This window comes from Podarcis liolepis (assembly GCF_965112155.1).
Source record: "Podarcis liolepis genome assembly, chromosome: 8".
NCBI lineage: Eukaryota > Metazoa > Chordata > Lepidosauria > Squamata > Lacertidae > Podarcis > Podarcis liolepis.
Genome location: NC_139560.1, coordinates 4,469,988 through 4,488,007, shown reverse-complemented (window position 1 = coordinate 4,488,007; position 18,020 = coordinate 4,469,988). Strand labels below are relative to the sequence as shown.

At 46.6% G+C, this 18,020-nt stretch overlaps 1 protein-coding gene across 4 annotated transcripts in view; it reads left to right on the top strand.

The window, feature by feature from the left end:
* Positions 1 to 18,020, top strand: part of ADGRB1 (adhesion G protein-coupled receptor B1) — a 380,579-nt gene that overhangs the window by 195,428 nt on the left and 167,131 nt on the right. For all 4 annotated transcript variants that reach the window (XM_083516501.1, XM_083516500.1, XM_083516503.1 and 1 more), the window contains exons 9-12: positions 2,618 to 2,719; positions 8,626 to 8,732; positions 9,892 to 10,086; positions 16,623 to 16,691. In XM_083516501.1, coding sequence (XP_083372627.1) covers positions 2,618 to 2,719; positions 8,626 to 8,732; positions 9,892 to 10,086; positions 16,623 to 16,691 — 473 coding nt within the window. The remainder of the gene's footprint in view (positions 1 to 2,617; positions 2,720 to 8,625; positions 8,733 to 9,891; positions 10,087 to 16,622; positions 16,692 to 18,020) is intronic.

Genomic DNA, 18,020 nt, shown 5'->3' with positions numbered 1-18,020 from the left:
AGACTAATGTGTGAAGATGCCCTCGGTCCCTATGCCGGTCAGTTTCATGGTAACGATGAAAGATTGCACCCCCAATTCCAAATGCAGCCAAGAAGGCAGGTGGGTGGAAACCATGGCAGAGCTCATCATGTTGCATCCCAAGTCTTGAGCAGAGCGTATTTCTAGTTCAAGCACCGATGTCGAGTCCATTACCCACCAAGGCTGGGTGCTCGGCCTTGACTAATTGTCTTGGATAGCAGCAACCCACACACTGAAACGGTGCTCTGCGACCTTCCGAAGTCAACCTTGCTGGCTAGACACTGACAAATTGCAGCCACGGTCAGGATCATTGATTCCAACCCACCAACAGCTGCTCCTGCACCAGTTAGGTGCCCATCTCTTTGGCACGTCATTCCTGGCATGGTGGAATCCTGCTGCGGCCCAGTGTCAAATTCTAGGAGATGGGGACTTCCATAAGAAGCTGCTGGGGCTTATCCATGCCTGTCATTCCCTTTGCTTTTTCTCTTCCATTTCCACCCAGACTATGTATTCTCTCCCCCCCCCCCCCCGTTTACAAGTTGCTTTACATGCCCAATAAAATAGAAAATGTAATTGAAAGCTGTGAAATATATGTCCCCCTTTTCCCTGTGCTTAGTGGTGAGAAATGACTTTAACACCCCAATGACAGCTTTCACTGCTTTATGTCCCATAAATAACTTTTCCACATAAAGGGTTGTGCTACTCAGGCCGGGAGCCGGGTTCCTGTATGTGTGCTCAAAGCTTTCTCCCAGATTCGGAACGAGAGAATCGCCTTCAGGCATTTCCGTGAGTGTATTTGCACAGGGTTTTTTTAGGGGTGAGGATGGAGGAAGTGCACTGCCAGATCAGACCAAAGATCCATCTCAGTCAGCATTCTGTTTCCCACAGTGACAACTAGATTCCAATGGCAGAGGTGATGTGGAGCCTGGGGGTCTCCAGGTGTAGTTGGATCCTGACTCCCATCAGACCCAGCCAGCGTGGCCAATGATCAAGGATGATGGGAGTTGTAGTCCAGAAACACCTGCAAGGCAGCAGGTCTATGGAACTGGCCTATGGAAAGCTTGCAAGCAGGATATGAAACTTGTCTGTGTATGTGTGTGAATGCACACAAGCATGCTCACACATACCTCTGCTATTCCAAGTTTTTGACCAAGTTGGTTTCATTTAGCTGTCATAGTTAATGGTAAAGGTAAAGGACCCCTGGATGGTTAAGTCCAGTCAAAGGCTACTATGGGGTTGAGGCATTCATCTCGCTTTCAGGCCAAGGGAGCCGGTGTTTGTCCCCAGACAGCTTTTCCGGGTCATGTGGCCAGCAGGACTAAACCACTTCTGGCGCACGACGGAAGCCAGAGCTCACGGAAACACTGTTTACCTTCCCACCGCAGCAGTACCTATTTATCTACTCGCACTGGTGTGCTTTTGAACTGCTAGGTTGGCAGGAGCAGGGACAGAGCAACGGGAGCTCACTCCATTGCGGGGATTCAAACCACCGACCTTCTGATCAGCAAGCTCAAGAGGCTCAGTGGTTAGACATTTCTGTGTGGTTGAATTCCACCTGTTTTCTCTACATTATCACTTTGGTATGTGTGTGTATAAAGATCTATGAGCCTACACCCAGAGATCGGCAAGCCCAAGAGGCTCAGTGGTTTAGACCACAGCGCCACCCACATTCCGCTTTGTAGATGTGTGGAGATCTAGCAAACTTCCTAAATTTCTAGAATCCATATATGTCTGTCTGTCTGTCTGTCTGTTTGTTTGTTTGTTTAAACCACCCTTTACTTAAGCATACTCTACTTAGCTAAAGGTAAAGGGATCCCTGACCGTTAGGTCCAGTCGTGGCCGACTCTGGGGTTTCGGCACTCATCTTGCTTTATTGGCCGAGGGAGCTGGCGTACAGCTTCCAGGTCATGTGGCCAGCATGACTAAGTCATTTCTGGCAAACCAGAGCAGCACACGGAAACGCCGTTTACCTTCCTCCCAGAGCGGTACCTATTTATCTACTTGCCCTTTTTCATGCTTTCGAACTGCTAGGTTGGCAGGAGCAGGGACCGAGCAATGGGAGCTCACCCCGTTGTGGGGATTTGAACCACCGACCTTCTGATCAGCAAGTCCTAGGCTCTGTGGTTTAACCCACAGCGCCACCCGCATCCCCATATTCTACTTAAGCAGTTCTTAATTCTGAGATTCCTTGATATAACAGATGGCTGTTCTTATTCACCACTGTCAACCCACATTTTCTTTTTCCCTCACCCATCTTCCCCTTTTCAGTTTCTTTCCTTCCTTCCTTCCTTCCTTCCTTCCTTCCTTCCTTCCTTCCTTCTTTGGAGGTCTTTAAGCAGAGGCTTGACAACCATATGTCAGGAGTGCTCTGATGGTGTTTCCTGCTTGGCAGGGGGTTGGACTCGATGGCCCTTGTGGTCTCTTCCAACTCTATGATTCTATGATTCTATGATTCTATGATTCTATGATTCTATGATTCTATGATTCTATGATTCTATGATTCTATGATTCTATGATTCTATGATTCTATGATTCCTTCCTTCCTTCCTTCGTCTCAGCAGACGTACTAAATTCAGCCACATCCTTTCTTCCTTTCCAGAGCCCCATGAAATCTGTGACGAAGATAACTTTGCTTCTGTGATTTGGAAGGAGACTCCAGGAGGAGAATCTGCAGCCGTTCGATGTCCCCGGAACGCCACAGGTAAGTAGTGGTGGCCTGACGTGGTCCTTCTCTCCTCTATGGCGATGGATGACGTCTTGACACCTCAAATGGCCTGGATCTCTTGCAAGGTCACATAGGACATTAGGGTGCAGACTTCAGATTTCAGTAACTGTCAGAAAAGTGGTTCATGGTTCTGGATTCAAGTTCATCACAGTAAGCTCCCCTCCACATGGCTGCATAGCCGTGGGACCCAGTCCATTCCCTACAAGTTTCTCAGATACTATGAAACTGCATCTTTGTGGATCCTATGTTCTCTCTTCCACTTCTCTTGAATTTCTGTTTATCTGTGGGTGGGTACCACACATACATATTAAGCATGTTTATTATTTTTAATATTTCATGTTCGTTTCACTTTTAATTTGTATACCTATATTTCTATATTTTACAAGCTGAAGAAACAACAAAATAGATAGCAAAGATAAAACAATCTGATCCAATGCAAAAAAAAATTACTTTAAAATAAATAACTTCTATCAAATAAAGCAATATTCAATAATCCAGTAGAATATAATAGTAAACTTACTACAGCTGCCCAGACTTTGCTAGCTCAGAGACAGAAAGAAAATGCAGTCCTTCCCAAGGGAGATTGGCAGATGAAATTGATGGACTGTGCTGAGATGGCAAAACTGACTGGAAGAATTAGGAACCAGGAAGAATCAAATTTTAATAAGACATGGGGAAAGTACATAACATATTTTTTAAAATATTGTAAACCATTAAAATCATTAGTAGGACTGACATAAAACTTGTAGTTAAAAGAAGAACTAGGGGGTGTTTAAAGATGCTAAAATTGGAGTAAGATGCAGGGGGGGAACAAACTTTGGTATAAGGATAGACAAAAGGGGGGAGAGAAGGTCAAAGGTATCATATTGATTATATTTTAATTGTTCTTTCTCTTGCTGTTTGTAAACCTGGAAATGCGTATATATATATATATATATATATATATATATATATATATATATATGAATGAATATAATAGTAAACTGTAGTAAACAGTAAACTTAAATATAAGCAAATAATAATTAAACAGTTTGCACTTATCAATTACAAGAAAGAAATGCCAAACTATAATCAATAAAAAATCTAAGTCAATAAAAAACTATAATCAATAAAAAATCAATAAAAATAATGACAAGTCGCAAGGCATTAGTTACCACAAACAAACAAAAACATGTACCAGTAAAAGGACCAAACTGAGAAACGATTTATATAACGCTCTATACCCATAGACATCAGGGAGGTTCACAGCATAAAATTATAAAAAAACACAAAATAGGTAATAAAAAACAAAAACAATGGCAACCTGATAACCCCGCCTTCCACAACACATTTTAAAAGGGCAGCAGATGTCAATCAGCCCAAGGCCTGGTTAAAGAGGAACGTTTTCATCTGGCACCTGAAGGTGCATCATGAAAGCACTAGCCGAGAGATTGGACAGTGTTGCTGTTTTAGTGTATTTTTAATATTTTGTTGGAAGCCTCCCAGAGTGGCTGGGGAACCCCAGTCAGATGGGCGGGGTATAAATAATAAATTATTATTATTATTATTATTATTATTATTATTATTATTATTATTATTCCCATCTCCCACTCCTGACTCATGCAGTGGCTGGCCGTCGCATCCTGCTAAACGATTACACTAGCACAATGACTCTTAGTTATGCTATGTAACATTGCTGTGCTCTCCTCTCCCTGCAAGCGCAATGTTCACCCCTTAAATTTCTGCCAGGGGTTCCCCCAACTCTGGAGCAGATTCAGGGGGACAGGGAGAGGGGAGGGGGAGTTACATGCACAGCTAAAAATCATGGTCCTGGCACAACAGATTAGTTGGCCTCCACTATCTCTGCATTTGGCCTTTGTGCGGGTGCCAATGCACATCCTCAATGCAAGGAGAACCCAGTTGAGCCGAATCTGCTGTCAATTAGAGATCTACTCACTTGAATGCATAGAGCCCCTTCACCAGCCAATTAAATGCATGGACAAATGCAGTCCGCGGTCCCCTCAGTTCATCTGCACACACTTCCTGAATTATAAATGGAAGTTTAGTGGTCAAATACTGCAAAACAAACAAGATCTGAATCTTTATCTGATTAAAGTCGCAAATGAACGAAAACTCTTTAAGTCACTCCTTGCAATGGCAAAGGGGAGATGCGAGCCAAGAAACAGCCGCCTCCGTAGCAGCAAAGATTCTTCTCAAAGTTTGTTTCTTGGGCTGTATGCACATCATCTTGCTTTATTGGCCGAGGGAGCAGGCGAATAGCTTCCGGGTCATGTGGCCAGCATGACTGATCCGCTTCTGGCGAACCAGAGCAGTGCACAGAAACGCTGTTTACCTTCCCGCCGCAGTGGTACCTATTTATCTACTTGCACTTTGACGTGCTTTCGAACTGCTAGGTTGGCAGGAGCAGGGACAGAGCAAAGGGAGCTCACCCTGTCGTGGGGATTTGAACCGCCGACCTTCTGATCGGCAAGTCCTGGGCTCTGTGGTTTAACCCACGGCGCCACCCGTGCTGCACATCATACCACCTCAAAAAAGAAAATAATCCTGGGAGCTGTAGTTTATCCCTCACAGGGTATCCTTAAACTACAGTTCTTAGTATTCTTTCAGTGCAGCGTGTCTGAAGCAAACCTTAATTGTCTGAAGCAAACAGGATTCAGAACACTGGGCACCAGGGGAGAACACGCAGAGGGATTTTTCAATGTGAACTTGCCCTGGGACTGGAAGTAGACACTTTGTTCTTGCAACAACTGAGATTCATCTTTCTGGCTGCTGTGGCTGTGGAGCAGAAGCTCTGGCCACAATCTTGTGGCTTATTTGTGCCAAAGCTGCCTTCTCTGGACATCTAAGCCAGAAGATGTGCCAGGATAGCAGCTGGCGTTTCGGAACCGTGTCCGAAGATGAATTGCTGAACGGTTCCGAAAGAGATGCCCTGCTGTGGCGTTGGTGAAAACGGCTCCCTCTGGGGGCTCTTGATGGGGAGAGCGTGTGTCCACGTCCATGGCAAGGAAGGGGTCAGCTAAGGTGGCCTCATTTGTTCGATCCGACCCCACCACTTTAGCTTGTGAGTCCCAAAGGTGAGGAACTGCCAAACAAGAGGATCACTCTAAATTAGGAGGGACAAGAGTAATGGAAGGCAGCGGACATTAGCTCTTGCCAGGATGATGAGTAACTGCCTGTTGGTTCCAAAGATGTTGTTGCTGCTGAATATTTATTTCCTGACTATAGGTTCTCCCATGTGGTTCTTGAGCAAGCAATGATGTGTGTCCACCTGTATGGGCTGTGCTTGCTGTTGAGCCAAAAATTTCTCCTGTGTTCCTCCCTCTGCTGCCCAACTCTTCTCCATCAATCAGTGAGGAAAGAAACAGCATTCGGAAATGATCAAAGGGGAGAAGGAAACCACCAACTTAGAGGACCACCAAATTAGGGTGGCTTTAAGAGAGAGACCAATGCATGGAAGGCGAGGGCTATTGTTGGCTTCTAGCCACCATGGCTGTGCTTTTCCTCTATGGGTGGAGGGAGAGATGCTTCTGAACAGCAGTTGCTGAAAACCACAGGAGGGGAGAGTTGCAGACTGGCTCACCAGAGTGGTGCATGCTCTAGTTATCGCTTGCTTGGACTACTGCAATGCGCTCTATGTGGGGCTACCTTTGAAGGTGACCCGGAAACTACAACTAATCCAGAATGCGGCAGCTAGACTGGTGACTGGGAGTGGCTGCCGAGACCACATAACACCAGTCTTCAAAGGCCTACAGTGGCTCCCAGTACATTTTCGAGCACAATTCAAGTGTTGGTGCTGACCTCTAATGCGCTAAACGGCCTCGGTCCAGTATACCTGAAGGAGCGTCTCCACCCCCATCGTTCTGCCCGGACACTGAGGTCCAGATCTGAGGGCCTTCTGGCAGCTCCCTCACTGCGAGAAGCCAAGTTACAGGGAACCAGGCAGAGGGCCTTCTCGGTAGTGGCACCCGCCCTGTGGAACGTCCTCCCACCAGATGTCAAAGAGTAAAACAACTACCAGACTTTTAGAAGACATCTGAAGGCAGCCCTATTTAGGGAAGCTTTTAATGTTTAATAGACTACTGTATTTTAATATTCTGTTGCAAGCCACCCAGAGTGGCTGGGGAAACCCAGCCAGATGGACGGGGTATAATTATTATTATTATTATTATTATTATTATTATTATTATTATTATTACTACTACTCTTGCGCTTGGATCCTGCTCCCTGGTTTCTCTTAGGGCCATCTGGTTGGCCACTATGAAGACACGTTCCTGACCTAGATGAGCTAGTGGCCTTATCCTGCAGGCTCTCCTTATTCACTTATGTTCAGTGTTGGTGAAATTCCATGGGTGGGCTGCAGAGCATTTTGTGTTTGCTCGTGTGTGCTTGCTTACCTTACAGTCCAGGTGGCCTGGGGTGTTTGTGGGTGTCCATTCTTTCATTCTGCAATCCTTATGGTCTGCACTTTGCAGCCTTCCTGGGGGCCTGAGCTTTACTGTGGATACAGGAAGGTAGGGAGGCTGCCTACTGTGGGGCTGACAGCTTTTATTACTTTTATTGTGCTTATTATTATTTTTTTATTTTAAAGCACAGATTTTTAAAAAAGAAATTGTGATGTGATTGCTAAAAGTGTGGAAGATTTTCTTAAGATAAAAGGAACGAATTCCCTTAGAACTAAAATCAGTGATTGCATCCATCTCAGGCATTCAGTAGCCAAACTCTGTGGTTTCTGGGACCTCAGTTAAGTCCCAGGGGAAGTCATGGCATAGGTCCTCTCATGGAACTTTTTTCTTTAAAAAAAAAAAAAATTATTAGAGTTTCCAATTTTTTACAAACAAAAAGAAAAAAGCAAACATAAAAACATTAAAAACACATAAATTTTACAACTTATTTTCTCATAACATATTTCCCCGACCTCCTCATACCTCCCCTTCTTGTATATCCAGTTCAAATTATTTATACAGCAAATCCTTATCTCAAAGCATTACAGCTTAAAAAGAAAAGAAAACACCTTACTTTCTCTCCAACATCTTAGAGTATTATAACTTTAAATTCTAGCTTACAAAAAGAAAACCATTTTATCATATTCCTTTTACCATTACAGCTAGAAACCACTTAATTTCAATCCAACATCATTCAACATTCCTTAATTTTACAGTATTTTTGTAGATAGTCCTTAATTTTTTTCCAGTCTTCTTCTGCCGACTCTTCTCCCTGGTCACGGATTCTGCCAGTCATTTCTGCCAGTCCCATACAGTCAATCAGCTTCATCTGCCATTCTTCCAAAGTGGGCAAATCTTGCATCTTCCAATACTTTGCAATAAGTATTTTGCAATAAGTACTTTGCAATAAGTATTCTTGCTGCTGTCGTTGCATACAAAAAGAAAGTTCTATGGAACTTTTTTCAAAGCAGGAAGCACTTGGGGCAGCCATGGAGGCTGCAGAGTGCAGGAAGGATGTGTATTGGAAAGGAAAAAATGGACACCACTATTGGTCTTCTTAGTACCATAAGGTAAGCTCAACCACATGCATAGTGAAATGAAATACGTTGCAAATGAGACAGAAAAAACAGAAGCTGCTGTCATGGGGAGAGAACAATTTTTAAGAAACTAGAGGGCAGGTTTCACTTTGGAACTAAATGGACTTTGCCACTGTTCCCTGAAGGCAGAATCTTCCTATTTCACACACATTCTACTCCTTTCTGCAACCACGCAGCAATCATCTCCAGTAGCAGCTATCTCGGTTTATAATGGCTTGATTTTCTCATGTTGACCAACTTCCTTCCTTGGACTGATAAGGATCAATGCTGTTGTGGGTAGACTTTGTAAGTTCACCAGCCAACTGCCAATGTGCTTGACTGTCCCCTTTCTGCTCTCCTTCAGGGCTGATCCTACGCCGGTGCATGCTGGATGAAGAGGGCATTGCCTATTGGACCCTTCCAACATATGTCAAGTGTGTTTCCATTGACTACAGGAACATCCAGATGATGGTGAGTGTTGAGGCTGAGCCAGGAGCTTGGGAACCTAAATCCAGACCTGGAATGTGCATTCTCCAACTCAGAGTCCCCTAGCTCAGTGGATGGAGTTGAGGATGCACTGGAGAAGTATAGCAAGCAGGAGGTGCTGCTCTGTTGACCAATCATGGAGAGAATTCAAGGTTTCTAGTATTTATATCCCAGACCCATCCAATCCAGAGACTTCATACTGCCTTCCAATCACAGAAGTTGATGTTACATGGCCAGGTTTTCTTTTCTGTGACTGATAGAGCAACCAAGTCCTGGTGAAGGAATGGGTTTCCCAGACCCAAAACTGACTGTGCAGGCAGTTTGAAACTGCACCAAAATCCTTATTTTTCCTTAGCTAAAATCCATTAACTTGAGCTCTGAGTCAATGTATAAACAAAAACCCGGCCGTGCTCAGAGCCCTCTCCTTTATCAGTTTGTGACGGCAGGGATGACCCTGACTGCACTAGGAGAACAGAGAAGACACATTTGTACCTTATCTTATGTGCTGACCACAAAAGATGCACAGACCTAAGTCCAGAACAATGCCAAAGCGTGTTCTCGGAGATGATGACCTCTTCCTCCAGGATAAGAGTAGGAAGAGGAAGATCCTTTTATGGTCAGAAGTACAGGAAGGAAGATCCTTTTATGGTTGAGAATACCAGAGCAAGAACATATGTGATGTCGACCTGCGTACATAGACTGACGTGGTTGGATTTATATGGGAAGGAGGGAGAGGGTGCCTGGAGGATATATATACTGCACGAAACTTGTCATTTCTTTGGACTTGCTGTGGACTTCATCACACAAGTGCCTTCTGCTATCCGGAGAGCAGAATAAACTCTTTCTTTGAACCAACCTCGGTGTCATTTGACTTCCTTCCTCCTGTCCCGGAGCAACGCAGACCCAATCGGTGAACTCCAATAAGGCTACACTGGTAGCTCACCAGGCTAGCCCAAAGCCTTAAATAGTGTGTTTCTTGGCTTAAACTGGTTAAATTGTGGAGAGAATAAGGTAGGTAGAGAGAAATACATTTCTAGCTTTTATAGGACTAGGATACAGCCCAGTGTACAAAGGTAAGCATGTTGCTGAAAAAGGTTCACCACCCCTGTTTTAAGTTAACACATGTCATTTTCTGTCTTCCCAGACAAGAGATCATCTTTCAAAAGCCCAGCGGGGTTTGATAGGGGAAGGGGTGTCGGGTGTGCTGCAAAACCTGGTGGAGATTTCTCAGGATGGGACCAGCTACAGTGGGGATCTGCTCTCGACCATCGACGTACTCAGGAATATGACCGAGATCTTCCGAAGAGCTTATTACAGCCCCACTACTGGTGACATACAGGTGAGCCAGCAGGTTGGAGATCCAACAGCTTGAGCAAGGAGAGATGATTCCAAAAGTCTTCTCCCTGGAGTTTGGAGCTCTGAATTACCTGGCAAATGTGTCCAACATGCTAGGAGGCCTCTGTGGTTCTGCTCTGTACATTTTTTTAATGTGCAGTTTTCTCAATCTTGATCTTCATTTCATTTCATTTTTTTTTATAAATGTTTATTGGATTTTCACAAATTATAAGAACACACACAATACACAATACAAACATACACACACACAAACAAACATGTATAATTTTGAATCCTTTTTTTCTTAAAACTTACTTCGCTGACTTCCCCGTACCTCCCCTTTCTGCATCCCAATTCCCAAATTTGTTTCAGCAAATCCTCCCCCTTTATTTTATCTAATTTTTCCTTATTCTTTTCTTTTACTTAATCTTTTACAGCTGTAATCCCCTATTTTCTATAACCACAACATTTTAGCACTCATTAATTTTACAATATTTCTTAAGATAAATTTTAAATTTCATCCAATCTTCTTCCGCCGTCTCTTTCCCCTGGTCTCGGATTCTGCCAGTTATTTCAGCCAGTCCCATGTAGTCTATCACCTTCGTCTGCCATTCTTCCAGAGTGGGTAGGTCTTGTATCCTCCAATACTTTGCGATAAGTATTCTTGCTGCTGTTGTAGCATACATAAAGAAAGTTCTGTCTTTCTTTGACACCAATTGGCCGACAATGCCCAAGAGGAAGGCCTCTGGTTTCTCAATCTTGATCTTCATTTCATCCTCACCTTCTACTTTCCCAAAGTCCATGCGTATGTTGGTGGAACACTGTCACAAGAATCCGTGATGAGACTGTTGGAGCCATATGGCTGCGTTCATGATTTGTAGACTTTGGTCCATCTATTTCAGCATCCGGTTGTATACGGTGGTCCAGCAGATGCATCCAGGAAATCCATAACCAGAATCATAGGACTGTAGAGTTGGAAGGACCCAATGGGACGTCTAGTCTAACCCTGTGCAATACAGGAGTCACAGCTAAAGTACTGATATGAGGGCTAGATAATTTCACACATTCCCCGCCCCCTTTGTTTTATTCCTCCAGGAACTGCTCTGAACATAATTGGCTCTGAACACTGAGTTTCAATTTAGGTATCATGGCTAATAGATCTATATAACCTTCCTTAATTTATCTACTCCAATCCCTTTTTAACAGTCAAGAAAAGCCTTGCTTGATTAAACCCATCCAGCTCAGCTTCTTCCTCTCCCAGGGGTCAACCAGATGCCCATGGGAAGCCTTCAGCAACAGTAATTCTCTCCACTTCTGACCCCTAGCAACAGGCCCGCGGACTGTCTCACCAGAGTGGTGCATGCTCTGGTTATCTCTCGCTTGGACTACTGCACTGCGCTCTACATGGGGCTACCTTTGAAGGTGACCCGGAAACTACAACCAATCCAGAATGCGGCAGCTAGACTGGTGACTGGGAGCGGCTGCCAAAATCATATAACACCGGTCTTGAAAGCCCTACACTGGCTCCCAGTATGTTTCCGAGCACAATTCAAAGTGTTGGTGCTGACCTTGAAAGCCCTAAATGGCCTTGGTCCAGTATACCTGGAGGAGCGTCTCTACCCCCATCGTTCTGCCCGGACACTGAGATCCAGCACTGCGGGCTTTCTGGTTGTTCCCTTGCTGCAATGAGCCAAGCTACAGGGAACCAGACAGAGGGCCTTTTCGGTAGTGGCACCCGCTCTGTGGAACGCCCTCCCACCAGATGTCAAAGAGAAAAATAACTACCAAACTTTTAGAAGACATCTGAAGGCAGCCCTCTTTAGGGAAGCTTTTAATGTTTAATAGGTTATTGTATTTTAGTGTTTTGTTGGAAGCCGCCCAGAGTGGCTGGGGAAACCCAGTGAGATGGGCGGGGTATAAATAATATATTATTATTATTATTATTATTATTATTATTATTATTATTATTATTATTATTATCAGAGGCTTAGTGGAAGGTGCAAAAGGGAGGGAAGGACTAGTAGCCATTGATAGCCTTATCTGTCATAATGAAAGTATGTGTTTGACCCAGTCCTCTCCAGCCATCATGGTTTTCTCCACCAAGGACAGCAGCAGTAAAGTACCAGCTCTACTCCTGGTGCAGTGGGGAGAAAATGAAATTGTTCTCTCCCCCCCCCCGCATCTCCAAAAATTGCTCTTCCCTCTTGCTTCTCCCAGTGGCTAGAATGCAACTTTGGAAAGCAAAGTTTCATTTTCGAAATGAAATTTCCCTGGGCCGGAATGAATTGGTTTCAGTGCCATCTATGGACAGAGCCAAAGTGGTCAGTGGGAAATGGGGGAAAGGGCTCAGTGTTCCCATGGCAGAACCAGGAGATAGGATTCGTCATTCTGCAGTTGTCTGTGCAGAGCAGCTATGGGACTGTCCTTGGGGGGAAGGTCACGGTCACATGCCTTTAAAATGTTAAATATATCCTCTTGGATTGCTTTCCCGCATGGCGTCCTTGCTAATTATCTAATTGGAAAGGAAATCAATGGCTTTGAAATAAAGACCTCCTTTCCCACCTCCTTCCTGAACTCTCAGGGATGGGCTGGACCGGACGGACGCTCTGGGGAAATGTAAACAGCAGCAGACCAGGTGTTAGGAGCCTAGGAACAGTTGAGGAGGGCCATTGGGATTAATGGGGCGTGGCTGCACCAATTTCAGTCTGCCTGCCTTCTTATTTTCAACTCAGTCCAGGGAGTGGTGCTGCCTTTTGGCATCTTCCTCCATTGTCTCAGCGTTGTCCTCGTGGAAGGACAGAGTAGCTCAGTCGAACCCGATGGGAACAACAGGAAACTGAGCTGGCCCCATGGGAAACTGAACTGAGTGATTGGATAGCCCAGTTGGTAGCGCGTGAGACCCTTAATCTCAGGGTTGTGGGTTTGAGCCTCACGGTGGACCAAATATCCCTGCATTGCAGGGGGTTGGACTAGATGACCCTCGTGGTGCCTTCCGATTCTACAATTCTAAGGCTCTATGAAAGCTAGAATTCATTGTCTCTGCTTGTCATTGTCACTGGCGCCCCCTACTCTTGGGCTCCCTGCCTGCCATTCCACCAGGCCCAGTGGGCTAAGCCAGCACTGCATAGGAATGAAAGGAGAACCCTGCTGGATCACACAGAAGGTGCACTCAGTCCAGCTTCCACTTTCCCACAATGGCCAACCAGAAGCCTTTATGAAGCCCATGAGCACAGGGCACAGGAGCAATAGAGCCATTTTTGTAGAGCCATTTTGTAGAGCCATTTTTTGGTGCCTGTGTCCTGGGAGAGGGCAGTGGTGGTATCTGAGCCTCTTACCATATGGTTACCAGATGTCCCCGTTTCCCGGGGCCAGTCCCCGGATTTACAAATCTGTCCCCAGACAAAAATCTGTCCCCGGATTTCATTTAATGTCCCTCGATTTATATTTTAAGTGTTGCAGATTTATTAGTAGGGAATGGATGTTGCGTGATTGGTTCAATGGCACAAGACACATCATATAGGGACTTCTGGCAAAGCAAAATGGCGGGCGCCATGGCAGCAGGCAGCTCCTGAAGCCACCCAGAGCCAACTGCACTACCAGGCTGGCTCCAGGCTGCTGAGACTGCCACTGCCACTGCCCAGGGGGAACTGGGGACGCCCAGTGCGTCAATGGGGGGAACCGCTGACACACACACCCCGCAACCCAAATTGAGCTGGGTGCGAGAGCACCCGGTCACCTGGCTGACTGCCAAGCAGAGCTCTGGGGCCAGGAAAACCCCAGAGCTGATGGAGGGAGAAGGAGGAGAGGAGAAGGAGAAAGAAGAGAGAGAAAGAGGAAGGAGAAAAAAAGAGGGGAGCCCTGACCTTGCCGAGCTGAGGAGGAGAGGTAGGAGAGCACCGGGAGAGCAAGGACATGTGGCCAAGCCCAGTCCCAACCCAAGCCTACTCCATGGTGGCTAGCGCTCCAAGAGAGCAGGCCAGACCCAGAAGAAGGCTACGTAACAGAGGAGACCACAGAAGAGAAGATATTACTTCTTAATATATTTTTTAAATAACTTTTTTCAAAATAACTTTTTCTCCCTCTTTCTTTAAAAAAAGTGTCCCCGGATTCTTGGGGGGGGGGGGAATTCGTAACCTTTTCTTACCATCTGTTGTCAGGATCCTGTCAGCGGCTCCCAGCTGATTGCCAAGGAAAGTATATAGACAAGGAAAGGTTTCTTATTGTCCTTTTTATTTCAGTGTTTACGGAGAGAGGCTATAGAACCCAGCCTCTTGGATAATGGCATTGTCCTGAGGGAATCTTCACCACCACCCGTCTCTCCCACTTCCTCATTCATCACTTCTACGGGTGCTGCTATGTGCCCTCTGCCTTTGAGCTCTTTGCTCTCCTACTTTTAAGGCTCGCCGGGTTCTGGGAGATGGAGGGCCTGGAATGCTTTCTAATGCAGTGTTTCCCAACCAGTGTTCCGCGGCACACTAGTGTGCCGCAAGACGTTGCCTGGTGTGCCGTGGGAGGGAGGCGGGCGAGGCGGGCGGCGAGAGGCGGGGCGGCGGTGAGGAGCGAGCTCCCTCGCACATCCCATCGCCGCTCTGCCGCACGCTAGCTCTTGACTGCTCTTGCCGCTCTTGCCGCACGGCTAGGCTAGGCCAGCCTACTGGGCTGTCGCAGGCGGAAGGCCTGCGCATGCGCGAGGTTTTCGCACCTTCGGGATTCCCTTCATGCCTTCCTCCTCCCGGGGCCTTGAGAGCGCGGGAAGCGGCAGCGCGAGACCGACATTGAGCCTGGCAGGTATTGCGCTTGCCAAGGCAGTCATTTGGGAAATGAAAACTTGCAAAGCAAGCAACCAGTTCAATCTGAGGTACGTGTATGCTTAATATCCTGTATCTGAAACCTGTTCTGCCTCCTCCCCCACACTTGGTGCCATTTTGCAGACTGTCTACTGAAACGTCATACTTTTCTCAGCTTAAATGTTAATAAGGCCTCATCTACACATGCAGCAGAGTAAGTTGACCCAGAATAGTACCAATTCAGATGGCAGATGGGAGAATGACAGTGCTGAATGCTTTCCCATGTAGAACAGTCCCTGCAAATAAAAACCTAGCATATTTGGAAGAGGGATGCTAGCCTAACCATTACCTTCTATGCTGTTACTATTTTTTATTTTTTTTTTACATAAGTAAAAAGTGACCTTTCCCCATCTGGCATGGTGGTGTGCCTCGAGATTTTTTTCATGAAATAAGTGTGCCTTTGCCCAAAAAAGGTTGGGAAACACTGTTCTAATGACAATGTGTCAGCTGGGTGTTGTTCCGGGTCTCCCATGATTTCCCATCTTCCCCCCTCACCTGCCTCTGAGCTGTGACCTCCCTCAAACCCCTGTTGCACGTCTATACTGGCTTCCTTTTCCTCCTCCCTGGAAGGGTCAGGATGGGGAGGTGGTCTCCACCATTCCTTCCCTGCCCAGTCCCTGACACCATCTGGGATACATGGAGGTGGGATTCAGGTAGGGATGATAAAAGGCAGTGTTTTCCTTTCCTCCCTTGCAATTCTTGCAGGCAGCACCCCTTCTACTGCAGTCAGTTCATCTCACTTCCCGCTGTGGCGAAATGCACAAATTGCATTGCCGTCACTTTATTCCACCCCATTCACTTCAGTGCAAAGGGAATGCAACACAAATGGAGAAGGGGGAAGTAGTCAATTGCTTGTTGTTTGTGGACCCCAATCAATGAGAACAGTGAATTCTGGCCAGGCTGTCTGGCTTAATTTCCGCTCTGGACGAATAAGCAAACATTGGCCATTTCCATTCCTGTTTCCATCTCCAGTGAAATTTTCTGACATCCCTAGATCCAGGGTCTGGTTCCCTTTACAGTGGTACCTCGGGTTAAGTACTTAATTCGTTCCGGAGGTGCTTACTTAACCTGAAACTGTTCTTAACCTGAAGCACCACTTTAGCTAATGGGGCCTCCTGCTGCTGCCGTGCGGCCGGAGCACAATTTCTGTTCTTATCCTGAAGCAAAGTTCTGAACTTGAAGCACTATTTCTGGGTTAGCGGAGTGTGTAACCTGTAGCGTATGTAACCCTAGGTACCACTGTAGCTGTCACGAAGCACACATTTTTTTCTGGGCTCTTCTGGGTCAGCTCAGAAGTGGATGGAGATGTGTAGCATGACTTTCAGACAACTGTAGGGCTGTTTCCTTTTCCAGAGCAGCAAAATGGGTTGACCGAGAGCAGTGGAGCAAATTCTAGGGTCATAGCAAGCAAGTTTCCTTCTACTACATAGGCCCATTTGTCCACCTAGTTCAGTATTGTCTGCACTGACTGGTAGCAGCTCTCCATGAATTCAGATGGAGGTGTCTCTCCCAACTCTACCTGGATATGCCGGGGACTGAACCCGGGACCTTCTGAATGCAAGGCAGATGCCCTTTCACTGAGCTATAGCCCTTCTAGGGATGATCATATGCTTTGGGTGAGACCTGAATGGATGAAACCAAACCCTTCTTCGGATCACAGCTTTTGCTTCTTTGTTTTGTCTTTGTGTCCTAGAACTTTGTCCAGATAATTAGCAACATCCTGACAGAAGATAACCGAGACAAGTGGGAAGAGGCTCAGCTGGTATGAGAACCTTGTCCTTCAAATGGGCATCATCAGCTTTGGGAGTTTTGTATGTGTACGAGTGCAAGTGTCTGTCTCTCAGGGCTTTTAACAAGGCTGTGAGTCAGTGTGAACATTTCAATATTTATCTAGCCCTTTCTCCCTTGGCTTCTTCAAAGCACCTGACAGACACTATCTCTCAGGTCCTGTTCCAACACTTTAACCAATGAACCACACTGCAGATTGGAAGAGCTGATAGGGAATGCTTGGCAAGGCAACCTAGAGCAGGTGTGGGGAACCTCTGCCCTGGGATTTGAATGTGGGCCTCCATAGATCTGGGGGATGTAATCCACTGGAGCAGTCAAATGCAACATTCCTTGTTTCCCTAGAGTGGACACAGACAGGGGGTGTTACTCCAGCCAAGGTAGAATTTCCTGTTACACCTGGTCTGGAGCATACTCCCCTTGCATGTGACCAGGTAGGTGGGCATGACTCTTGCAGACCTAACGAAAGGTCTAGTCGCGCAGCCATCTTCCTCTTTTGGCGCCATTTCTTCTCTTGGACTGCACTGCTGACTCTCTGCCAGCAGCACACGGGCCCATTCTTACGAGCCACATGGTATCGGTAACTACAAGCTAAAGCCTGCCTTCAGGGATCCAACTGTGAACTGAATGTGAGTAAACTTGTCATACTTTTAAAAGAAGACTGTTGTGTCTTTATTCTTCTTAGGAGTTCCCCGCACTGGGCACCAGTAAGCAGTTGCCCAGCTATGGGAAGGAGGCCTGAGGGCTATCACAGGTCCTAGAGTCCTCCCAAAGCCTAGTTAGTGCTTGGCCAGCTTTGGGAAGGCGTTGGGAGGGCTCTAGGACCCTCAAAATCCAGCACAATGTGAGGGCTGTGGGGTGCAGGGTACGCCAAATTTTGGCCTCATTCCAAAAGCCATAGTACCAAATTCCACCACTGTACCATACCTGAAATCCAGACTGTGGCAACAATACTCAGCTTGCACAACAAATCACCCCCCCCCATTCCACTGTGTCCTCAGCCCCCTTGTTTCATCCAAACAGTGGCGTAGTGTGGGGGGTGCAGGGGGGGCGGCCGCACCGGGCGCAACATCGGGGGGGGGGGCGCGCTCACACTCGCAGCTCTCTGCCCCTACCTGGCTCACTCACTCTCTCTCACTGCAGTGCTGGCTGTGCGAATCCGATCCGAGCCGCTGGGTCGCCACCCACTGTGGAGGGGGTGGGTGCCAGGCGTGCGGTGGGACTATCTGGGGGAGGGACAGTGCAGCGGCCGCCCAGCGCAGCGCTGAGTGCGGGAGAGAACCACACCAGACCAGACCAGGCGGCA